Genomic DNA, 24,132 nt, shown 5'->3' with positions numbered 1-24,132 from the left:
CGTGCGGATCTGCACGGAGCAGCGGGGGGGCAGGCGCCGAGCTCGGGAGCTTTGGCTCTCCCCGCAGTGAGCTGGGAGCCCCCAGGCTGCAGAGCAGGGACTGGCGAGCTCCGGTTTGCAGTCGTGACAGTGCCGCTGACCGACTGCCGGGCCGCGGACAGGTGCTGGTGGGCCGAGGGTGGGCCCGGGAGACCCATTTTAGAGCTATTTCAGTGGAAGGACGTGGCGGTGGCGGCTCGGGCCGCGGAGGCAGCGGAGATGTGAGAAGTGGTTGCCTTCAGCTTGACTCCAGGGCGGTTCGACTCAGTTTGCTGATGGATTTGACGTGAGCGCCAGGGGAAGAGGACGAGCGTCTCCCCGCTGTGGACCTCAGAGGGTGCCTGTCTGTCTCACGGAGACGGCCCGTGGGAATTGAGCCTGATGGTCAGAAAGCACTGGCGGGCGGTCAGCTCCTGCACCTTCACCTTTAGCTCCCCCCTCGGGTGGGGGCGGCAGGACTCCCGAGCGGCGAGACTCAGATGGCACGTTTGTGCTCCAGAGCCTCTGCTGGTGTGAACCGAGCCGGTCACTTACCCTCGCTGAGCCTCAGTCCCTCATCTGTAAGCTAAAGATAGCCACCGGCCTGGACGAGTCATAAGAGCATTCGGTGAGGTACAAAGAGAATTTGTATCTGGGGAGCAGGACCCGGCAGGGACCGCACCGCGATCTGCACCGTCTGTCCACGGGAGGTCACACACCCCGGGCCTTGTGCTGCGCCCTTCATCCTCCCCGCAGTCCCGCCAGGCCCCTTGGCAGACGGTCCCGGAGCTGACGTCTCTCATGACCGAGGGCTCCTTGGGCTCTGGCCCGGCCTGCAGCCCAGGGCACCCCTCACCTGAGGTACGAGCTCTTCCCTGCCCTGCCCAGGTGGCGCCCCGCTCCTGCTGCTGCACTGGGCCGTGGCTGTCACGCGGCCATCCCCGGGTACGCGGAACACGACTGGCACTGGCGCCTCCTGGCCGCAGACCGTCCTCCGACAGCCAAGGGCCACCTCTGCTGGGCCTCAGAGGGGCCGTGAGCTGGGGCTGGACGCTGGTGTTACCTGCTGGCGGTCACATCCGATTCTAGACAAGCGTATGAGAACAGGCTTCGCCTTCTGCTTGTGACTACCACACAGATCATACGTGCTTAACAGGGGCCATTTCCAGCAGAATAGACACCTGCAACAGCCGTCTCTCCGTCACACTCTCGTCATGACTCTCCTTTGTGCAGCCTACCCCGAGTCTCCCCAGAACGGCTGGCACGACGTCACTGTCTGGTCCAGCTCTGGCTACATGCGTTTGGGTTTCCCGTCGCTCCCCGCATGCACGTCCTGCTGTACAGCAGCCCCTTCTGTAGGCACGTCCCCTGCCCTCCTTACCGGCCCTCTCCACGCGTCTGACACGCGGATGGGCCGGCAACTGGGAGGGCACCCGGGCTGGGGGGGCCGACACCGGGCAGGGGCTGGGCCCAAGGCCCACCAGGCCAGGAGGGAGCAGCCTGGCGGCAAACACTCGGCTTGGCCAACAGGCCCCGAGAGAGAGGAGAGAGAGAGAGAGAGAGAGAGAGAGAGAGAGAGAGAGATCTACAAGTCAGACCCGGGAGGGGGAATGTGTCAGGGGGTTGGTTTTGCTGGACTCAGAGCTACCAGCTTCAGGTGCCTGGAAGGAGATTTTAGTGCTTCCAAACCCACATTTCAGAGGTTTGCTCTGGACGGTTTGCCAGGAGCTGGGCTGAATGAAGCTCCTGCGGGGCTGGGGGAGCAGAGGGAGGACTTCCCAGTAGTCCAACTGTGTTAAATACCTTCAGGCCAGTGACTGAGGCACCAGAGGAGAGGCCCTCTCAGGCCCGCTCTTTTCTTTTCTTTTTTTTTTTAATTTTTTTAAATTTTATTTATGATAGTCACACAGAGAGAGAGAGAGAGAGAGGCAGAGACACAGGCAGAGGGAGAAGCAGGCTCCATGCACCGGGAGCCCGACGTGGGATTCGATCCCCGGTCTCCAGGATCGCGCCCTGGGCCAAAGGCAGGCGCCAAACCGCTGCGCCACCCAGGGATCCCTTTTTTTTTTTTTTTTTTAATTCTTTTCTTTTCATTTTCTTTTCTTTTCTTTTCTTTCTTTTCTTTTCCTGTTCTTTTTCTCTTCTTTCTTTCTTTGTTTCTTTTTCTTTCTTCTCCTTCCTTCCTTCTTTTCTGCCTTTTATGTTCTAGAAATATTTTTACCATTAATCATACACTAGTCAACATTTGTTGAACATTTCATATGTACTGCCTCATGCTAGTCACAGGAAATGATCTTTTCAGCTCAAAGACCAGACTAAGTGGTCTGCATTTTTCCTGCCCCAATTTTCACCCCTTGTGTTCTATGGACATCTCAGGCCCTTTCTGAGGAAGCTGATTCTAGGAAGCAGAAGGAGAGAGCAGTGTGTGGCCAGCCTGGCCGGGGCTGGGGAGCCTGGGGAGCCTGGGGAGCCATGAGGGCATTGAAGGTGGCACTGAGCGGGCCCATGCAATTCTTGGTGACACTGCACACAGTCCACACCCTGGGCTTGGGCTTTCGGATCACCTGTGTTGGCTCAGCCTGGGGGGCAGCTTTCCCTGAAAGAGCCTCTAGTCTCTTAGCTGAAGGAGGGTCTGGTTCTCAGAGGAAGTTGAGGTGAGAGGGGCACCTCCATAGGAGTCTTCTGTACTATGAGGCCAGGAGAGTCCCGAGGAACGCAGGCTAGCCAGCCCCGAGGCCCCAGAGAGCCTGCTCCACTGATGTGGGTTCCCCAAATTGGGCACAGGGAGAGGGGGAGAAGTGGGCTCTCCCCAGGTCACTCTGCACCCGAGAGACCCAAGAGGATGGTCATGCTGGCCAGACAGTGCGGGGGAAATGTGTGGGAATAAGGGACAAGTGAGCTGCCATGGCTTTAAATAGGGTGTAGAATTTATGCGTCGTGGGCTTTTGCCCAGATGCCTCCAAATCCCAGTGAGGAACCACATCTGAGGAAGATGGAGGCCAGGGCAAACCAAGTTTGGATTTGACCTCAGCCACGTTCATTACTTCAAAGATACCTTCCCACCACTAGAGCTACTTGAAGGCAGCAGCTGGACCACATCTGTGAATCCCACCTAGCACCGTGGCAGGCGTGTAGTAGGTCTTTTTCTTCATTTCAAACATCTGTTTCCTTCCTATTCCACAGCCAAAGCTCATCTCAGAAAAAGATGGCCTCATTCACACTGGGGTATACACGAATGATAACAGCTTAAAGCATTATTTGCATAAAGCATTATTTTAGTAAAGCACCATTTGTGCCTCTTTTTAAAAGAGGAGACAGAGAAATGAAATTATCCCATGAGGGCGGGCACGCTGTATCTGTGTCGAAAGCCGGTTGTGGTTGTGAGGTAGAATAATGAGGGTGTGTGTGTGTGTGTGTGTGTGTGTGTGTGTGTGTGTGTGTGCACCTGTGCACATGGGAGCAGTGCCCGTATGAGCACCTGCCCCCGACCCCCTGCACCGCGCCCACCCGGTCAGCATTCCACAGGGCCGCACTCTTTGGATTTCATGTGTTCACTTGTTCCGTTTTCCTTTGCAGGGTTCTACGTGCAGGAGATGGCTGATGCGAGCGCGGCCAAGCTGTACTCGGGGCTGCTGGGGGTCGGGGACGAGATCCTCGAGGTCAATGGGGCCAAGGTCGCAGGGCTGGGCTTGGCTCACGTTAGGGAGCTCCTGGCCCACGCAGAGAGTTTGTCAATCCGTGTGCTGAGGCAGAGGCCGGTCCCTCGGTGACGCACAGGTGCTTGTGCCCTCACTACCACCCCCTCAGAAGCCCTGAACTGCCCCAGGAGGGCCGGCTGGAAACGCACTGCACAAAGCTGCATCGTGGACCCAGACAGGTCACAGTGGCGCGTAACCCCTTAGGCTGCGGCAGGGCCTCAGTGAGGGCAGGAGCCTGTTGCTGTGTTTTGTTCAAGGATGTTAATTTATGCCGAACTGGGGAAAGAAAACAGGGATCTCCTTCTGTGCCAGAAGCGGTGTCAGCATCTTTTTGTACCTTTGTGGGCAGGGGGAGGAGAGAGTTTCAGGGGTACCTGGGTTAGCCCCTGCTTGACTCCTCACCCCACTCTCTGTCAGGGCCTCCACACTCCCGAACCAAAGAAGGTGCTTGGCCATATTGGCCTTGAGCCTGCCTTTAAATCTCATTTCTTCCATGTCCCATTCGACACCTTTGCTCTCCTTCTGGAAACTGGAATATGTGCCCTGGTGGGAGATCATCTGGGAGACGTTATCTGGTAGCCAGGATATTAAGACTCTGGGAAATTTTTGTGATATATAAGTTGAAGGGAGAAAACACTGAAACCAAGACCAATTTCAGGGAAGTGCAGCTGGGACCAGTGGGACTGCCCAGGGGAGGCTGGCGCTGGCGGTGAGGGCCCGTCTTCCTTCTCCCGTGCAGTGTGCGCACAGGCTGCAGCGGGTGCCAGGCTGTCCCCAGCCACAAGCTCTCCGCCCAGAGTCCCTGGTGGCACCTGCGGGGGGCGGGGGGCCAACAGGGAGAGCAGTGACAGGGTACAGGCAGGGGGATGGGCTGTCCCACCTGGGTGGTTCCCTGCGCTAGGGGTTGGGACTCTCTGGGAATGAATGGCTGTTTGTCAGTCTTAAATTATTAAAAAGCAAAGATGAAGCTTTTCTCGCTCCGAGTCACTGAATTCTGGGCTGGATGCTCACTTGATCTTGAATGGCCAAGAGCAGGGGGCTGGGGTGAGGGAACAGGGAGGGAGGACACAAGCACAGCAGTTAGGTGTCTTGGGCTGGCAGAAAAGAAGGCTGGGGCGGTCACCCCGGGGTTGGGGTGACAGCCAGGGTAGATGCAGAAGCCTCCAGAGTCCTTTGGCTGGGAGAGGAGCCTTGGGCAAGATGCATTTCTGAACAGAAGACAGGATGGAGCTAGGGGCTATGCGTAGGTGATGGGGTTGGGGGTGCAGAGGGCAGCTTCAGGGCTGTTCTAGAACTTGGTAAACATACAGCCTTCGCTAAAATGAGTGGCCTATGTGGCCTGAGGGGAAGGTGGTGCGGGGCGCGGAGGGGGGGAGGGGTTGTGGAGGAGGAGGAACAAGTGTTTGGGCCTGCAGGGGGAAAGAGGGTGCTGGGACATCTCAGAGAGCAACCTGGGCCTCCCAAACTTGGGAATGGCCCCATGTCAGAAACTACACTCATGGGAAAACACTGGCGGGTCCTGTACCCCAGGTCCTGGCCTTGAGGTCATGAGGTCATGAAACTTTGGTGAAGCTTCCTGTTGAACTAACGCTTCTAGGGGTAAAGGCGCCTCTGTTTTCTCTGCGTGGTGATCATGGACAACATGCCTTTCCAGCTCCAGCTGGGAAGAAAGGGAAGAAGGGCTCCAGCCGGGGCCTGGGAAAGGTCTCTAAGAAATACTGAGCATCTGCTTCTGTTACCTCCCCGGGGGCAGGGTCAGGCTCCCACACATCTTGTTCAGTTCTTAAAAATAGACCCGCCAGGTATGCTCTGTGTCTCATCTTCCTTTACACAGATGGAGAACCAAGTGGGGCGACGATGACAGGGCATTCAGACCTGGTCTCTCTGACTCAGGGCCCGCTCCTCCTACTGCTGCCACCCCTTCCACACCCCCCAGAAAAGCTTGACAGAGGGGAGTAGACACTCTGGCCTGTGTGCAAAGTAGCCCTGGGCTTGTTGAGTGAAGTGGTGCTGGGGGTCCTGACTTGTGTGGGTCGGGGGACGTTCATTCCTCCGGACACCTGTCTGACCATCCCAATCTGCTCTGCCTGGGGAGCTGCTAATCAGGTCAGCCCTGTGTCACCCACAAAAGCATCAGAACGTTCCCACTTAAACCTAGTGTGTCAACCTGGAGCCAGGCCCTGCAACAGACAGGAGCTCAGGGAGGTGATAAGGCCCAGCTCCAGCGGCCACAGGGTAGGGAAGACACAGACGTTACTGCAGGGTGTGGGCAGCAGGAGAGGCTGGTGCCTGGTGCAGCCTGAGGTAGATCACCCAAGGGCTGGGGGAGGGAGGCTTACCCACCGGGGCACCCACACAGGGTTTGTGACACCAACAGGAACCTACAGGAAGGATGCGGGAAAGGACGTTGGTGCATAGAAGATAAGCAGCACGTCAAAGGTGTGGCTTTTTCCTGTGTCTGACCCATGACCCGCACCCCCGCCCACGCAGAGGATGGGTATTGTGGGCCGAGCTCTCTGCAGAGGGGCCAGACTTTGGGCCTCGGCAGAACAGAAAGTGGCTGGAGCCCGGGCCTCAGACAGGGTGACGGGGGTGGGGAGGTGGGGGGCGACCAGGAGGCGACTGCGCAACTCCGGGGGGAACTTGCTCGTCCTGGCAGCACAGGCGTCTCTGTCGCCCTCGGCTCCGTCGCCCTCCAAGCCCGCTGCCCAGCCTTTGTCACACACCCCCACCCTCGTCCCATCCCCCCCGTCCTTCCAGGCCCGTTAGAGCCCCGGGATGGCTGGAGCTGGAATCTGCCAGAGGCGGGTGTAACCCCCCCCCCACACCCCAGCCTCTGGTAGATTCCCCAACACACTCGGGACACCTACTGGGCGCCAACTGGCCCCCACTTTGCCCTCCAGGGGCGCTCGGCTGGGGTGACAGGGAGAGGACAGCCCGGAGGCCTGCCTGGTGACGGTGGATGGGACGGAAGCCAGGTGACTGGGGACAGCACGTGTTGGGGGACGGGTGTAGCGCGGGAATGGGGACCCCGTGTGCGCTGTGTCCCAAGTGTCAGGCAAGGAAACCGCAGTCACCACTCGGAGTTTGGGAATCCAGGTTGACTCTGGGGAACGGTGGCTGTGCCCTCCCCCAGCCTGCACTGTCTGCACCTCGGATGCTCCGCAGCTCGGATGGGGACATCAAAGATTCAATTCTGAATCCTTCCAGCAACTCTGCGAGGGAGGCAACACTTCTCTCCAGGTTACAAACTAGGGCCCGAGATTCAGGCTAAAAATTACTTAACCAAGGGCACAGCGCAAGTGGCTAGCGGAGGTTGGATTTGCACCCGGTCCTCTGTGACTCCCAGCCACAGTGCGTCCTCCCTCCTGGGGCCCTGTGGGGCTCACCTCATCCGGAGGCCCTCCAGCACCCCTCCAGGCACTCACAGATGGCGGGGCGCAGGGGGCCCCCAGGCTCCTGGCTGGGCACCCCGCTGCTGACCTTCACCAGGGCCGGGTGTGGGGGCGTTCACTTCAGTTTTTCTTCAGGGAATTGGCTTTGGCGCTCCCAGCTCCCCTCTGTGGGGGGTGGGGGGAGGGATGGTTCACTTTCCAGAACAGTGTTTCCTAAATGCAGGCGTAACCCACTCATGGGTCGCAAAATCTACTTTGTGGGTGGAGACCAACATTTAAAAACCATCAGAGATTCATTGGCACAAGAAAGTGTAGATCTTGTTTGACAATCGCCTCTTCTGGGGGTGGGGGTGGCAGGGCTGTCCTGAGTTGTAATTTAAAGGGTCCTCACGACCCTGAGCGCAGGGAAACACACGCCCTGGGGGCCGAGGCCCGAGGCCCGGGGAGGCAGCCTCCCCACTCCGCGGGGACCTCTTGGGTGGTTCACTGCCTCAGGAGGCTGCGGGGACCTTCCTGGACTGCGCTGTCCCACCCCTGGGGGAAGAGGCACCCTGATCCCACATCCTTGTCGCTGAGAGGCCCGTGTCCCAGAGTCAGGGGGAATGCTGTGACCGCACTTCCTAGTGCTCCGAACCGGCCGGGTGCTGTGGGATTCCGGGTGAGTATTTATGGGCAGGAGCAGGGGCTGTTCGTTCAGGGGTCCGGCCACACCCCTACCCACGCACTCACCCACCTCCCGCTGCTTCCCCTGTGCCTTTGCTGGAACACCCTTCCCCTTGTCCACCTTGGCTGCCTAAAACGTTAGGGGTGCCTGTCCTGGGCAGCATTCCGGGACACCTGCATGCTGACTTTGGCCCCCATCCCTTAGCTCCCATATAATCAGGTACAAGCGGTTTTTATTGTGGCTCTTTTCAAATAGAATTTCTTGCTTATCCTCCACCAAACTCACCTGGCAACAACTGGATTTCCCTGGTCCATCTGCTCAACCCAGTTCCCACCCCAAATCCCCAGGCTGGTTCTGGAGCTATTCAGAAGGCCCTGCTGTCACCGGTCCCCGTCCTCCCCTCCCTCCCTCTCCTTCCCTGCCATCCTCTCTGAAGTTTCCCTCCTTCCCACAGAGCCAGGGCACCTGCTTAGAAATGGCAACAGCCTTCCTTGGCAAGCAGCTCTGCCCAGCTTTCACAGGCTGTGGGCCCGGCCAGGTCGGCGAGCTGGGCCCTAGCAAGGGGCTGCTGGCATTGGCTCGGAATCTCTGCCCACGGAGCCAGGCTTCAACAGCTGCCCTGCCAGGCCTGGAGGACATCCGGGGCTCTCCTGCGGATGCCTGGCTGCCCGCTGGGCCTGCCTTTGTCTTGTCCTTCTGCAATCTGGGCTCAGGCCCCGACTCGCAGTGTGGGGCTGTCCTTAGGGGCCTGGCCGGGAGCCAGGTACTGGGGAGAGGCCCGCCCTGCCCTCGGGTTGCCCGGGTCCCCAGGGTGGAGACAGCTACAGCTGTGAAGAGAGACAAACCAGTGTGCCAAGGGCGACAATGGAAGCCCCAGGCAGGAGGCCCCACTCCACCTGGGGAGCAGAAAGGCTTTCCAGAAGAGCCAGCCGCGGGCTCACCAGCCCGGTGCTGCCTCGGGAGCAAGGAATGCTGGCGCTTGCGGGCGATCGCAGCAGCAGATGCCACAACTTTGATTCTCACCCTGGGCTCCTCAGGCTGCGTCTCCAGGTTCTTCTGAGCTCATAGAGTGAGTTTGGCTCCCTTACTTTTTTGCACATTGCCAGCCAAAGGAAAGCTCCAGAACATTTTAGCAGCGAGGCTAACCTGCCCGAGGTCCTCGACTAGTGGATTTCTTGAACCCTACGGTGGGCATGAGATGCGGTCAAGTCCAAGGCACCTGGTGACCGTGGTGTATCAGCACCGTGAACCGCAGCTCTTTCGATTCCTCGTCCTCCCCTCAGCTTTTACCGCTTCTCTGGTTAGAGACGGAGCGAAATGCAGGCCACGGCTCAGATCTGAATGGCGCCGCTTTGTCTGGAAGGGAGGCTGGCCTCGGAAGGGTCCGGTCAGACCTGGGTTCTCATCCTGACGCTCCACTTCCACACTGAACTCTGGGGCGAATTCCTCATTACTCCATGCCTGTTTTCAGGTAGAGAGTGGGCCTCCGTGGGATTTCCCTCACGGGGTTGTGGGAAGTAAGTGAAGACGGAAATTTCACTCCTCATCATGTCCCTGATGCCTGGGTCAAGGACACGCCAGCCCATCAGATTCTCATCACATGTTGGCTGAAGTTTTAGCTGCTAATTAGATAGAACATTTGAGAAATTTGTTCTTGTAAGAGTTGACGACCCCTTGAAAGAGGGACAACCTTCATGTGAACTTTTGTGAAAGCATCTGATGGTGTGGTGAGCAAAGGGAGTATCCCTGCAGACGTCAGGTTGGATTTGGATTTCTCACATCCAAGCTTCTGGAGCACATCACCTGTTGAGAGATCAAGTTGGTGCGGATGTCTGTGCTCAGGCTCTGCCGGCATCTGCACCAAATGGAGGTGCCACCCATGTTCCAGCTTGTCATCTGGTTAGAAGGGTCCCTGTTTCCAGACAAGGGACACCCAGAGATGCAAGGATCAAGGTTTATAGATTTGAAGTGTGTGCTCTTGGACAGTGCAACAGTACGGCAGTACACACAGGCCTTCCCTTCCCACGAGTTTCATTCTTGCCTCAGGTCTTATCTCGTATTTTCAGTGAGTTTATGTAAGATTTGTAGCCAGCAGGGGGACCTTTTAAAAGACAGCAAATCTCTCTTTTGCTGCACAGCAGAGTAGGAGTGGAGGGAGTCAAGATGCTGGTCGGTCCAGAGCCCTCAGCCTTGTAGATTCCTGCTTTTTCCCCTTGTCCACACCACACAGTCATTTCCTTAGGCAGGGGAGGGGGGCTGATTTGCTTTTATCAGGGGGCACACATAATCATTTCCTCCTCCTAAATCCCTTCCTCCTCAAACATTAACTAGAACTCTCAAAATAAGCACTTTCTTCTGGCAAGGCTGCCTATTGTTGGTTTGTGTTAACACTCCTAGCTGTTACCTTTGAGGTAAGTCGAACTGGGAACTCAGAAAGCACTGATGTCCCAATTTCTTCTTTTTTTTTTAAAGATTTTATTTATTTATTCAAGAGAGACAGAGAGAGAGAGAGAGGCAGAGACACAGACAGAGGGAGAAGCAGGCTCCATGCAGGGAGCCCGGCGTGGGACTTGATCCCAGGTCTCCAGGATCAGGCCCTGGGCTGAAGGCGGCGCTAAACCGCTGAGCAACTGAGCATGGTGGTGCCCCAAGATGCCCCACCATGACCCAATTTCTGTGCTAGGTGCTGGGGATATAGTAAGTGGCTCTGCCTCTCATCAGCTGTGCGACCTTGAGAAATTACTTGTGTCCTAGTTTTCTCATGCACATATACTGAGGTAGTATTCGAGGAGGATACTTCACTACTTCCTACAGCCATTTTAAGGATCATCTGCATTAATACTGACGAAGTCCCTAGAACAGTGCCAGACACACAGAAGGTGTTAACAGAAGTGAGGATGATGATGCCAAATGGAATGATAAAGATCCATGTCCTTAAGGAGCTTATGTAGCCTGGTCACCTTGTCCCATATAGAACTGAAGGCAGTTTCTTTCAACTACCAACTGGGGTGACCAATATTCATGTTGGCCAATACTTCGGTGAGGGGGGAAATAAGACTCGGGTTTTTTTGTGTTGTTTCTCTGCTCCCTACACACTCCTTTGTCCCATCTGAAACTGTGCTGCATTCTGAATACACAGTGTGGTTATTTTGGGGTTTAGTAATTCCTGTAACTTGCCCAGCCAAAGAAAGTACAATTTTATTGGGGATCCCTGGGTGGCTCAGCGGTTTAGCACCTGGCTTCGCCTCAGGGCGTAATCCTGGAGTCCCGAAATCGAGTCCCACATCAATCCCACATCGGGCTCCCTGCGTAGAGCCTGCTTCTCCCTCTGCCTATGTCTCTGCCTCTGTGTCTCATGAATAAATAAAATCTTAAAAAAAAAAAGTACAATTCTATAATTCAGATCCTCCAATAGCCACATACTTTACCCACCCCAGACGTATCCATATGTCTGTGCTTATTAGCGGGGGCAGGAAGAGGGAGCTGTGTGTAGGCATGAGGGAAAATAAAAACAAAAAAAACAGAACTTAGAAACGACAAAAAAAATAAAATAAAATAAAAAAAGAACCCAAGACAAAGGTCATGGTCTCTCCATTTCTCTTTTAATACTGAACAGTGTTCTTTGTACAGCTGTAACATGATTTCAAGAGCAGAAGTAAGAAACATTACTGATAGACTTCAGGGTGTAAAAATACCACTTTGAAAGACGGCTAGTTGAGATTTTTCTTACACAAGTATTTTTAAAAAGTTTTCAAGTGTATAGTGTCATCAGTTTGTTTAATGTCAGGATTACACTCAAAGCTGTGGAAGAGGTTTTAATATGCAGGGATGGTTTACTGTAGCCTAAATTCCACGACGCAATAGCAGTGATTCTGAAACTAGAGTGGGCGTCAGAACCCCCTTGGAAGGCTTGTGCACTCCCCAGAGTTTGTGATCCAGCAGGTGTGGGGCCTGACAACCTGCATTTCTAGCAAGCTCCCGGGCAATACCACATCACACTTGGAGACCCAGCCTGTAGAAAGAGCAAGAATGCATCTACCTGTGGCGAAGGGTGCAAACTGGCACCTGGGCTACCACCTGGAAATCACCCAGGCATTTGCAATTCTCATCTTTGATCTCACTTCTTTAGTTTGTATCTTCTAGGTATTTAGAAATAAAACACTGTAGGTTATTTATCCTTTGAAGAAAAACACAATGGTTTAAGTCCCACTGAGCACTGCCACCTATCATTACACATTTTTTTCATTACACTAATTTCTGATTACAAATGAGCCAGTGAAAGTATATTTCCACTTACAAAAAGTAAATCCACAATCATTTACAGCTTGCTGTCTTTGGCCCTTTCCTCATCCGGGGCATTCTCCCAGCAAGCACGTTCCACTAACCTATTTTAGTGGGGGACACCTGGCTGGCCCCTCCCCACCCAGGACAGATACTTTCTTTTCCTAAGGACTAGAACTTCTGCCTCCCCCAGACCACACTTTACCTACAAGCTTGCAATTCCTGTTCAGTAGCAGGGTCTCAGCTAAAACCCACTTTCTGCAGAACAGAAAGAATGATCGTGAACGTGGTCTCACCCCAGGGCTGACAGAAAGCCTGCCTCCTGTGGAGCACCGGGCTACTACCAGGGCTACACAAGGCTTGAGAGCTTTGGTCAGCGAACAATGGGCTGATAGTCATATTTCTAACACCCCTGGGGATAATCGAGTGGCTTCTGGGTTCAAGAACTCATAACCTAAAAAAAAAAAAAAAAAAGGATAAAATACACTTTCTCACATGGGACTGGCTGCAGTTGGGCAGGCCAGGTCCATCAAAATGCCGGGCAGGTAACTGGGCCCATCACCATCTCAGCACAGTTCCCGTCTACACAGCCTTGGGGAAAGGGCATTTCTGGACAAAGGTCACATGGGAAGGAAAACAGCACCAAAGCATTAGCTCATGTCACAGAGCAACCAAGTCTTCTTTCTTTCCCACCTCCCCACGCACTTGGATTAGTAAAGAGACTATAACATAACGAAGAATTGCCGCGTGTAGATAGATGGCAGCAACATGGCCAAGGCACCACTGGAACTTTCAGAGCTTCAGTGCTTGTCCAAAAGCAAAGCAGAACAAAACAAAAAACCCACCAAATGGCTGGGGTGAAGGGTGTGCATGACAGGTCACAACCAGCCTACCTTGTTATGTGGCCAAGGTCACTTGGTGCAGACAGTGTACGCGCTCCCTGGGGCCAGGTCCAGAGTGCGGCACAGCAAATGCCTCCCGTGTCTACTGGGGGAGCTGTGCTGGGCTCATCTCTAAAACAAGAGGGCCAAGCTGAGTTGGAATGGCTGTTCTACTCAGAATTCCCCTGATTTTCTGGACTTGACACCAGACAGCAGCTTCCCAGTGAGTATCACAGCAAGGAAACACAGAGAGGCCAGTGTCCACGCTTCCATACAACACACCGATGGGGGCCTGGCAGGAAGAAGTCCTCTTCCCTTTAAGCGCAAGCAAGTTTGTGAAGGCTGGGGTCTGGGTAAAGGACAGCTGGACAGGCCAGCCTGATGCTGCAGCTGCCCTCCACTCAGAAGCAGAGGCCCCGGGAGAAGCCTGAGGTGTCACCCCCAACCGCAACCCTGGCCACCCAGGTCCCTTCAGCGGGGTGCCATCTTCATGAATGGACTTCGGGCAGGGTGGCGCTGCGTGATGGAGAGGCTGGGTGTCTGCAAGCCCTTTGGTTTCACCTCTCTCTGCTCTTGATGGAGAAAGAATAGGCTTTTCACAAAAACGTTACTTTTACAAAACCTGGGAGGGAAAGAAATGCCAGCAAGAGGAAGACAAAGAGGGACGTGGTGCGTGCTGTGTTTCAGGACTTCCACTTTTCAGGCCGTCCCACTTTGGTTTTGCTTCCAAGTTCATCCTGCAGTACAAGGTGAAGCCAAGCAGTCCGAGTCCACTGAGCTGAAAAGCAACTCTTATATATAATTCAGTTCCTAGATCTTCAAATGCTCAGAATTCTCTAGAAAGGTAATGGTCTCACTTTATAGCCAGGGAAATTACCAAGAGAAAGATCTTGGCTCTGCCACCTTCACTTACAGAAGGTAAAATACTTAACAGAGACAGATTTCTGTTGGAGTTAGACTAGATTTCTCTTCACAGCCCTGAATCTCACGAGGTGAGAAGGAGTGGAAGTTGCCAAGTTGTTGGCTACCAGACCCATCAGTCTGTTTAACTCTGGCTAAAAGCAGAGAATAATGGGCAAGCTACCAAGTTTCTCCCCGTTCGGCTCTGGCGTGAAGATCCTCGTGTAACACACACGCTGTGACTTCCAATTGCCACCCAGCAGCGGGCACACACAGAGCGCCGGGAGTTCTTCGTCCACACAAAGGCAAGATGAAAAATGAGGACTAAAAACTAAAGGTATTTCAGTTTTCCAGCTGGATCCCCACTCTGGCAAACTCTCTCAATGGTTTGCTCCCCCAGCCAGCCCCCCAATCAGCTGATTAGAAAACCGTTCTTCCAATAAACCAACAAACGTAAGTGGAGCTCTCATTTATCCATCACTTATGGAGCACATCATTTATGCCAGTTCCTTAGAAATGATGACTATGTGTCGAGGTGCAGAGGCTGGAGGGAAAAGCTTTATACAGGATGTGCCTCCAAGCAGTGCAGGGTGTCACAGGGTCTACTTCTCTCCCCACTCTACAGGGGGGAGCACGGGGACCACTCAGGTGCCCGCTAAAGCCCAGCAGTGTTAGGATCACTGACGAGGAAACCATTTGTTCTCAAAAATCAACCTAAGCCTCTGGCTTGTTCCCTCTGACCGCCATGGTTTGCAGTTTGAGCAGAGACTTTCAAATGAACACTCGTCTGTAGTGATGCCCAGTTCGGGCACAACAGGGTCAGCCCCAGGATCAAGCTGGCTGGGCCAGAAGCTCTGCTTGGGGCAGAGCCCGGCTCTGACCAATACATTAGAGGCTGCCTGTCAGAAAGCAGTTCCTCTGAGGCAGGGGGACAGTGGTGCCCGGGGGGAGAACGCAGGCAGTGCTTGGATTTTAAAGTAAACTTTCTCCTCCTAAATAATTCCCTATTCAGCTTCAGCAGGAGTCTGGTCTACAACAGCCACTGTTTAGCAAACACTTGAAATTAAGTGAGGTCATCATGCCGATTCTAAATATATCCAGACATTTAATAATTAAGTCTCTGGGTCACAAAACTTGGCCCCCCGACATCAGGGAAGCATCTTCCTCATTAATGACCAGGCATGCTCCCAACAAGCCCCACTGACACACATGACAGTTGTGCAGGACACACTAAACCTGGTAACAGGAAAAGAGCACGGCTTTTAAACAGCAAAATCATACAGGTCATTAGGACTCCGGCTGCCTCTTCTCATGTGGAGTGTGGATTACAGTACTGAGACAAGGTCCCCATTTAAGTTTAACAAAGACCTGTACATTGTTAAGCAAATCTAAGGACCATCCCTGTTCTAAGTTTAGAGAAGACTATTTGAATGAGTCTCAAAACTTGTAAAATAATCTAGTACCCTACATCTGAAGCCCTTTGTAGTAATCTTTTTTTTTTGCTAATTTGAAAAAAATAACTTATTTATATATCAAATAGAATTGAGTGTAAACGTGGATGTCAACCACCCTTTTAGTTGTATAAATCTGCTTTTAGCTTTCGTCAAGAGGCAGATTTCCTTACCTACCATGATCCTAACCATGAGAAAATACCCTTCTTTAAAAAATTGTTACAAATATTTATTAAAAAAGTGCAATTCAAAAGTCAGCTGGGCAAGTACATCATTGCAAATCACAAAAAAAGGGAAGGGGTGGAAGCCCAAAGCAAATAAACAACAACAAAAAACCCCAAGAAACACAGACAAAACAAGAAAAAAAGAAAAAAGAAAAAAAGAATGAGTGTGCTGAGGAATAGGCCCCAACAGACGAGGAAACAGGAAGTCAAAGCTAGAGCTCTATCCAGACGTTGCTGTGCTTTCCAAGTGCAGAAGAAGGTGGTGGGGAGAGTGCGGGGCCCCTGCCACCAGGCTCCGGGTCGGCTGCCGCTTCAACATCGGTGACAGCATCAGGGAGGTTATAAAAATATCCTACCGACGCGGGGACGTTGGAGGCGTTTAAAAAGTCATCGGAAGCTTGAAGTTTAGCATCTCAGCAGTTTCAGCTACTAAAACTCAATTAAAGCATCCGTTCTTTAAATTTGGATTGGCTCAGTGATTTGAATGGATAAAAAACTGAGTTGTCCTCTTAGGAGGCAAAAAACCACCCAAGTTCACCTACCCATTCTTGCCATTATTCACAGGGTAAGAGGAGTCCAGTCCAGAACTAGCCTTTTTGGTCATTATGGTTTCTGAGTGTCGCTGTACTGCCAGTGTACTAACCACCCCCCACCCCCACCCCCAGCCCAAAGCAGAGTACCACAGGAATGACCTAACCAACCAGCCGCGAGGCTGGCCCAGGATCCACACCATCGGAGTATGCGGCTGAGCTGCGCAGCAGCCATACAGGTGAGGGGTGTCCTAAAAATACAAGTTGCACCAGGACAGCGACATGAATTTGGCAGGGCTCCGACTTCCCGCAACCTCGGCCACCCTTCCCTCAGCTGTGCAAACCCTGGGTCCTTCTGCCTTCTCCTCCCTTCGGTTCAAGCCAACAGCTGTTAGCACCCCCAAAGCCTAGTGCTTTGCATTATTTACCATTAGCTACTTCTACCACAAAATAATGAGCCTGGAAAAGCAATTTTATCCCAGCACTTATCCCTGAAAAATGGATCACTGCATTTTCTATCACAAACTGCTTCTGGGCCTTCTGTCCCCATTAGCAAGCAGCTGGGGGTGGGGGTGGGGGGGGCAAGGCCGCTGCCGCGACAGGAAATGAGGCCTCCCCGGGAGCCCACATGCCCCACAGTGCTCTCCGGGCTGGGGTCTGAGCCAGGGTGCAGGGGGAGGGTGGTCTGGGCAGGAGAAAAGAGCTGCCAAAGATGGATGGAATGAGCAATAGCAAGCACTAGTGGAGTCTGCAAACCTTGCTGGGTTCCTCAAGACTGTCCAGGGGGCACGAGGCCCGGGAGGCAAAGCAGTGGCGAGCCGTCCTCATCCTCAGAAGGGGACAGGCGGCGCCAGGAGTGCACAGTCGTCTGCTTCCTTCTCCCAGGGGCCCTGCCGGCGCCAGGTCAGAGCAGCTGCCTCGGTGGTGGGGTCACGGGGAGGGAGGTCAGCACAGGCTGTGTTTTCCAGAGAGGAGTGTGGGAGCCGGCGGCGCCGCCGGGGTGCTGCTTCCCGCCTCCCCGGGGGTCCGTGCGCAGGCGCGGCACTGCCGTCACAGCACTAAGAAGAAGAGCAGCACGACCAGCAGGACCACGAAGAGGACGGCTATGGCGCACCACTGGCGCCGATCTGGAAGGCAGGACACGAGGATTAGAGCCCGGGACCTATGCTCCTCAAGGCAGCGTCACATACAACACCTGGAAGTAGAAAGGGGACAGACCACGCAAATGGCAGGTCACAGGGGAGCTGGAACCTGCCCCGGGTACCAGGTACCTCGGCCTGCACTGCTTGTGCATCCACAGCTCTGCCAGCCCCCTGAAATCACACCTCTAATAAGTTCGTGCTTTGTGTCTCAAGTCTTTAAGTAAAATCTGTGGCTCGGGCAGCCTGAGTGGCTCAGTGGTTTAGTGCTGCCTTCAGCCCAGGTTGCGATCCTGGAGACCCGGGATTGAGTCCCACATCGGGCTCCCTGCATGGAGTCTGCTTCTCCCTCTGCCTGTGTCTCTGCCTCTCTCTCTGTCTCTCATGAATAAATAAATAAAATCTTTAAAAAAAAAAAAATCTGTGGCTCTCAGCCTGCTGCTGATGGGTACCATGTCCCTGGAAAGGTGTTGGCATTGGCATCGCGGTGAGCCCATCAGCTTTAACCTCATACCGAAGTCAAATCATTTCATTCAACAATAATCATGTTCTTTCCTCAATGAGCACTATGGGAGAATGGAAAGAGGATAAAAGCACCTGCTGGTCACTTTGGGAAACAGCTGAAAATGCAAGCTCTGAGGATCATGAGCATGATCAACATGACACCCACACCTGGACAGGAAAGAAGAGGACTTAACCAATAACCTGCATAGCTTACCTGTAAATGAAAGTGGAATGTCTTATCTGAAACCTTCTGCCCTACTGACACTTCAGAACAAGCACCGGAAGGAAAGTGGTCAGAGTCCACGTGAATGTCCGAGAGCAACGAGGCTCTGAAGGCCAAAAAAGCCCAGGCAGGCCCCAGAGGAGTCCCAGCTCCACCTACAGCCCTGATGGCAGTGCCCTCACTCTGCACAGCAGCTGCCTGGCAGGGCTTGGTGAAAATAAACACAAATACCCTCATCCACTCTGGGCCCTGCAGGGTGTGGGGTCCAGGATGCTGCCATTGCCAGGATGCCTCCTTTACTCATGCAGGTGTAGAAAGAACAAGCAGTCTTTCTGTAGATGTGCTCTGCGTGTTCCACAAAGGGTCAGACTGATAGAATTTGTCTGGCGTAACAAGCACATGAGAAAATGCTCTGCATCACTTGCCCTCAGGGGAATACAAATCAAAACCACAATGAGATACTACCTCACACCAGTGAGAATGGTGAAAATTAACAGGACAGGAAACCACAAATGTTGGAGAGGATGTGGAGAAAGGGGAATCCTCTTGCACTGTTGGTGGGAATGTGAACTGGTGCAGCCACTCTGGAAAACTGTGTGGAGGCTCCTCAAAGAGTTAAAGAGAGATCTGCCCTACGACCCAGCAATTGTACTGCTGGGGATTTACCCCGAAGATACAGATGCAGTGAGACGCCGGGACACCTGCACCCCGATGTTTATAGCAGCAGTGTCCACAATAGCCAAACTGTGGAAGGAGCCTCAATGTCCATCGAAAGATGAATGGATAAAGAAGATGTGGTCTATGTATACAATGGAATATTACTCAGCCATCAGAAACGACAAATACCCACCATTTGCTTTGACCTGGATGGAACTGGAGGGTATTATGCTGAGTGAAGTAAGTCAGTTGGAGAAGGACAAACATCATATGGTTTCACTCATTCGGGGAATATAAGAAATAGTAAAAGGGATTATGGGGGAAAGGAGGGAAACTGAGTGGGAAAAATCAGAGAGGGTAACAAAACATGAGAGACTCCTAACTCTGGGAAATGAACAAGGGGAAATGGAAGGGGAGGTGGGCGGGAGGTTGGGGTGACGGGGTGACGGGCACTGACGGGGGCACTTGATGGGATGAACAGTGGGTGTTATAGTATATGTTGGCAAATCAAACTTAAAAAATATATATATATATAACAAAATATATATATGTATGTATAAATATATATATATATATAACAAAACAAAGAGACTGAGAATTCGGCTGGCTTATGAAAACACAGTTGAAATGCTAGAGGTGACCACTCCATTTAAACAGAAATATAGGGATCCCTGGGTGACGCAGCGGTTTAGCGCCTGCCTTTGGCCCGGGGCGCGATCCTGGAGACCCGGGATCGAATCCCACGTCGGGCTCCCGGTGCATGGAGCCTGCTTCTCCCTCTGCCTGTGTCTCTGCCTCTCACTCTCTCTGTGTGTGTGACTATCATAAATAAATAAAAATTAAAAAAAATAAACATATATATATTAAAAAATATAAAGGTATACGGATTCATCAAAAGTTTATTTGAGGGCAGCCCTGGTGGCACAGCGGTTTGGCGCTGCCTGCAGCCTGGGGTGTGATCCTGGAGACCCGGGATCGAGTCCCATATTGGGCTCCCTGCATGGAGCCTGCTTCTCCCTCTCCCTGTGTCTCTGCCTCTCTCTCTCTCTCTCTCTCTGTGTCTATGAATAAATAAATAAATCTTTAAAAAAAAAAAGTTTATTTGAAAGCCCACAGATTCCAGCACACCATAGCTATTGAGAATCACATTATCTAAAGGTCTGAGTCTAGGACAATATTGCAAATCTTTCTACAAAGCAATGCTAAGTCCACAAACCAAGCACACAAATTATTTAAATGTCATGGATAGCAAAATCTTAGAACTGGCCAATAGATTGCCACCAACTGATAATAAGGAAAGCAAGTACCTTCTTAGTCGTGATCACTTTGTTCTACTTCAGACATGCTAGAAACTCAGTAAGTGTGATTAGGGCAAAGATCCCAAGTCTGTCGGTTTCGTACCTGAACAAGGACTAGTCCAATGGGCATGGGAGGCAGAATCGACCTACTCAGATTATATATATATATATTAGATTTTATTCATTTATTTGACAGGGAGAGAGCACAAGCAGAGGGAGTGGGAGAGGGAGAAGATGCGGGGCTCGATCCCAGGACCCTGAGATCATGACCTGAGCTGAACGCAGATGCTTAAGCGACTGAGCCACCCAAGCACCCAGATAATATTTTTAATCTGTTTAACTGTCACTTCACTGGCCAAGAAAACTTGAGTATCGAGCATTTTTTCATATATTTAAAAATGTTTATGATAAATTAAAAACACTCTCATTAAAATGATTAGTCAAGGGGCACGTGGGTGGCTCAGTTGGTTAAGTGTCTGCCTTCAGCTCAGGTCATGATCTCAGGGTCCTGGGATCAAGCCCCTATCAGGCTCCCTGCTCAGCAGGGAGCCGGCTTCTCCCTCTCCCTGCCCCTCCCCTGCTTGGTGAGCACGCACGTTCTGTCAAATAAAGAAATAATAAAATCTTTAAAGGAAATAAAATGATTAGTTGATATTCCTCCAAGACAAAACAGTCAAGGTAATTGCTTCCTGAGCACCCCCCCAACCTCATATAGATTCCTGCCCCTCCCCCTGTCCTGCATTCTAAAACCCAATATTGAACCAATTGTCCACTTTTTGGCTTTCCATCAGCCTCTACCCAATCCCCTCCCACCTCCAGTCACTTCTTCCACAACTCCATTAAAGGGGGGTTTTTCATCAAGAAGTTGGGTCACACAGGCCAGCACAACCCAGGAACACTCTTTTAAAGCCACTTTCCTCCGAAGTGCTAAGCGGCTGTGATGGAGCATGAACCACGTAACCTCTGGGAGCTGGTACCCCAGCTGACTTCTCACCAGAAGGCGTCAGTACTACCCAAAGGCTTCTGTGCTCTCAAGGGAAAAGCCTAACCAGTTTTGCATGTTCAAGACCTGCCTCAAAAAGTCAGACAGGAACAAAGAGAATTCTAATGGCAAGTTTCTTTCCCCTTCCAGTATATTTTTCTGCCCTAGAGAGAAAAGATAACAGAATTTTGGAAAGTGAGGGGAAGAAAACCCCTGTATCCACTCAAAAGAATATACTTTACTTGGGTCACTCACAAAGGCAGGTGTGGCATCTTGGCTGACCTCTGCTGTGGAGCAGCCAGCCACGGGGAGGGCAAGTGTTCTGGCTCTAAATCAAAGAAAACCCAGCATCTCCTTTTTTCTTTAGCTGGTGGGGGTGGTTGGTGAAGGGAGGAAGGAACCAGATCCTGGCTCTTCAAGATCGTGCAGCATGTGTGCTCACTTACCGCTTAATCCAACTGCCGTGTGTACTTAATATACTTTAGGTACAGATTAAAAGGTGGTGAACTTGCCCAAAAGTGATATAGGAGAACAGAGACAAATACCAATTGCCTTGTTGCCAAATTGAAGCCAGCACCACGGAGTGGGAACCCTCACGCAATCTTTCTTTTGCAAGTGAGCAAAGATTAAAATGAAAACCACAGGCAAGCTGTCCAAACTGAAGGGTCTTCCAGGCTGAATGCTTGGTTTCCTGGCTCTTCCTCTCAGACAAATGTAACTGAAGTCCCTACTCTGCTCCCTAAACTTTTCTTTTAGGCTAAAGGAGAATAAAGCATAAGCAAGGCTCAGTGCTATTTATACACACTGAACGGCTTATCACAATGCAAGTACTTTTCTAAATTATTCATACCCGGAATGCTGAGAAACAAAGACACAGTGCATCTTTGTTCTTTGCTCTTCCCCAAACAAAACTGGTGCTGAAGTAGCTACTTGACTTTGTGAGTAATACATACACTGGTGAGAGGCCTCGTGTTTAAACTGGTTATATAATACTTCATTAATCTTTCTTTTTCAAAGTAGAGGGCTGAAGGTGGAAGAGTAGAGAGAGAAAGAAGGAAGAAGGTTTTGTAAACCTTTCTCTGAAGCGTGTGAAAGATGAACTAAGCTGGTGCCTGCTTTTAGGCAATGACTTGCTACAGCATCAAGTTATCTGTCCCTGGAGAGAAAGAAGGAACTAAAAGTCTGGCTCCGAGCCTCCCTCTATTTTGGATATAAGAGGTCCTTTGCCCTGGAGGGCCATATTCTGCTTTATATTTTTTTTTAAAAAACCAAACATTTACTAAGTAGTAATATATGGGAGACACTGTTAAACATCTGTACACTAATTACTATTATTTCATTTAATCTTCTCAACGATCTTGAGAGGTAGGCATCAGCCTACTTTTTTTTCCCTTACAGATAAGAAGCTGAGCCCTAGACAACTGTTCTAGAACTTGATTACGAATTGACTTGTTGGAAAGCAAATATACATTTGTATTGAAGTCTCAGCTCAAAAGATTGAACTATTAGACCCTGCAACACAGACTTGATGATAGGAAACCCAAAGAATGAGGTGTCAAGAAACGGGAGGTTCCAGTGGGGTGCTGGGTGCTCTGGTTCAAGAACACCTACATCACCTCAAGGAGTTCAGTTCCTTTCTCCCTTCACCAAGCACCCCCCACCAACTAAAGAAAAAAGGAGATACTGGATTTTCTTTGATTTAAAATATATTATTTTTTTTTTAAGATTTTATTTATTTATTCATAGGGACACAGCTAGAGAGAGAGGCAGAGACACAGGCAGAGGGAGAAGCAGGCACCATGCAGAGAGCCCGACGTGGGACTCGATCCCAGGTCTCTAGGATCACGCCCTGGGCTGCAGGCGGCGCTAAACCACTGCGCCACCGGGGCTGCCCTAAAATATATTATTTCTAATGTACTAGGGGAAGTGGGTTGTTGCAATAAAAACAAAACAAAACAAAACAAAAACGAGTCATTGGAACATATCTTCCTATATAGTGACTGATTTGAAAACTGTTACTTCTTCATCCCCATCCCAGGGCAAATCTGCTGGAGTATTCCACTATGGATTTAAATGAAAACCATTTAAATTAGATCTGCAAGGCCATCTTATTTTGAAATGGTAGGAGTGGGGCACCCCAGGTGGCTCAGCGGTTTAGTGCCACCTTCAGCCCAGGGCCTGATCCTGGAGACCCGGGATCGAGTCCCGCATCGGGCTCCCTGCGTGGAGCCTGCTTCTCCCTTTGCCTGTGTCTCTGCCTCTCTCTCTCTGTGTGCCTCTCATGAATAAATAAATAAATAAATCTTTAAAAAAAAAAAAAAAAGAAATGGTGGGAGTTTCTCAATGAAAGAAAGAAACAGTAACTGGCTTCTTAATTACTGTTTTATAAAAAGTTCCCTGTTCTTGCAAGGAAATAGAAAAAATAAGAGGATTTTGTAATTGCAAAGAGAGTTGATCCGCCAGGAGAAAAGCTACTCACCACCACCAGCCTCATGGGATGGGAGAACACAAAGCCCACATCTCAGGTGAAGGCCACAGCGGCAGATGAGGCCCATGCATACTAGTGTCCTTCTCTGACCAGAGAGCAGGACCAGAAATATGTCACGGGAAAGATCTGAGGGGTCACACCTATGAGAATCCTACAGACCGTGTTTCTAGAATTAAGTGGGAATTCTTAAGGTTTAAATGCCATACATACCACTGGTCATGTGAGATACTTTTGCAAGTTTCTTCATCACGTTGTCCAGCCGAGACTGAGTACTCTCCAACTCATGAGAAAAATCATCCAACATACTAGAAAGAGAAGCAGACACAGAACGGTAGCCGGTAAGCACAAAGTCCTGGCGATGCACTGGCTGTGGAATTAAAACAGGAACTACACCTCAGGTTTAGCAAACCTAAAACAGGTAACTTTGGGATTTGAGCCCCAAATCTATTATCCAAAATCCTTAGCCCTAGATGTTTTCGATTTCAAAATTTGTGGAACTTAAAAAGTAGTAAGTTACATGAGCTGTATATGAGCCAATACCCTCAAGCAGGGTCTGGGGCAGACCTCATCATCAAACATGTTCACATTTCTGCAGAGAAACTATGAAAAAATCAGAATTCAGGTCAGGTATTTTGTAGTATGGGCTTGCTGAAACCTTTTTTTAGAAGATTTTTTAGAGCTTTCTGGGTTTTGGAATTGTAGACCAGGAAGCGTGGACCTGACTATATAATAATACAAACTCAGGGGCAATGCAGTACACTAGAAAGAGGCTGTGTGAAGTCAGACAACCAAGCTTTGC

General features: G+C 51.3%; 2 protein-coding genes across 4 annotated transcripts in view; one reads left to right on the top strand and one right to left on the bottom strand.

The window, feature by feature from the left end:
- KIAA1614 (KIAA1614 ortholog) overlaps positions 1–4,683 on the top strand; it is a 42,071-nt gene extending 37,388 nt beyond the window's left edge. For both annotated transcript variants that reach the window (XM_072733252.1, XM_072733253.1), the window contains one exon: positions 3,595–4,683. In XM_072733252.1, coding sequence (XP_072589353.1) covers positions 3,595–3,788 — 194 coding nt within the window. In that variant the 3' untranslated portion in view covers positions 3,789–4,683. The remainder of the gene's footprint in view (positions 1–3,594) is intronic.
- Positions 4,684–11,355: 6,672 nt separating this feature from the next.
- STX6 (syntaxin 6) overlaps positions 11,356–24,132 on the bottom strand; it is a 53,105-nt gene continuing 40,328 nt past the window's right edge. Inside the window, exons 7-8 of one of the 2 annotated variants that reach the window (XM_026001129.2) lie at positions 23,544–23,638; positions 11,356–17,169 (exon numbers count right to left, since the gene is read on the bottom strand). In XM_026001129.2, coding sequence (XP_025856914.1) covers positions 17,093–17,169; positions 23,544–23,638 — 172 coding nt within the window. In that variant the 3' untranslated portion in view covers positions 11,356–17,092. Of the gene's footprint in view, positions 17,238–23,543; positions 23,639–24,132 lie in introns of both variants that reach the window. The other variant, XM_026001130.2, reaches the window with a different exon arrangement.

This window comes from Vulpes vulpes, chromosome 13 (genome assembly GCF_048418805.1).
Source record: "Vulpes vulpes isolate BD-2025 chromosome 13, VulVul3, whole genome shotgun sequence".
Taxonomy (NCBI): Eukaryota; Metazoa; Chordata; class Mammalia; order Carnivora; family Canidae; genus Vulpes; species Vulpes vulpes.
Note: the sequence above shows the minus strand (reverse complement) of the source record. Positions and strands in the feature narration are given on the sequence as shown.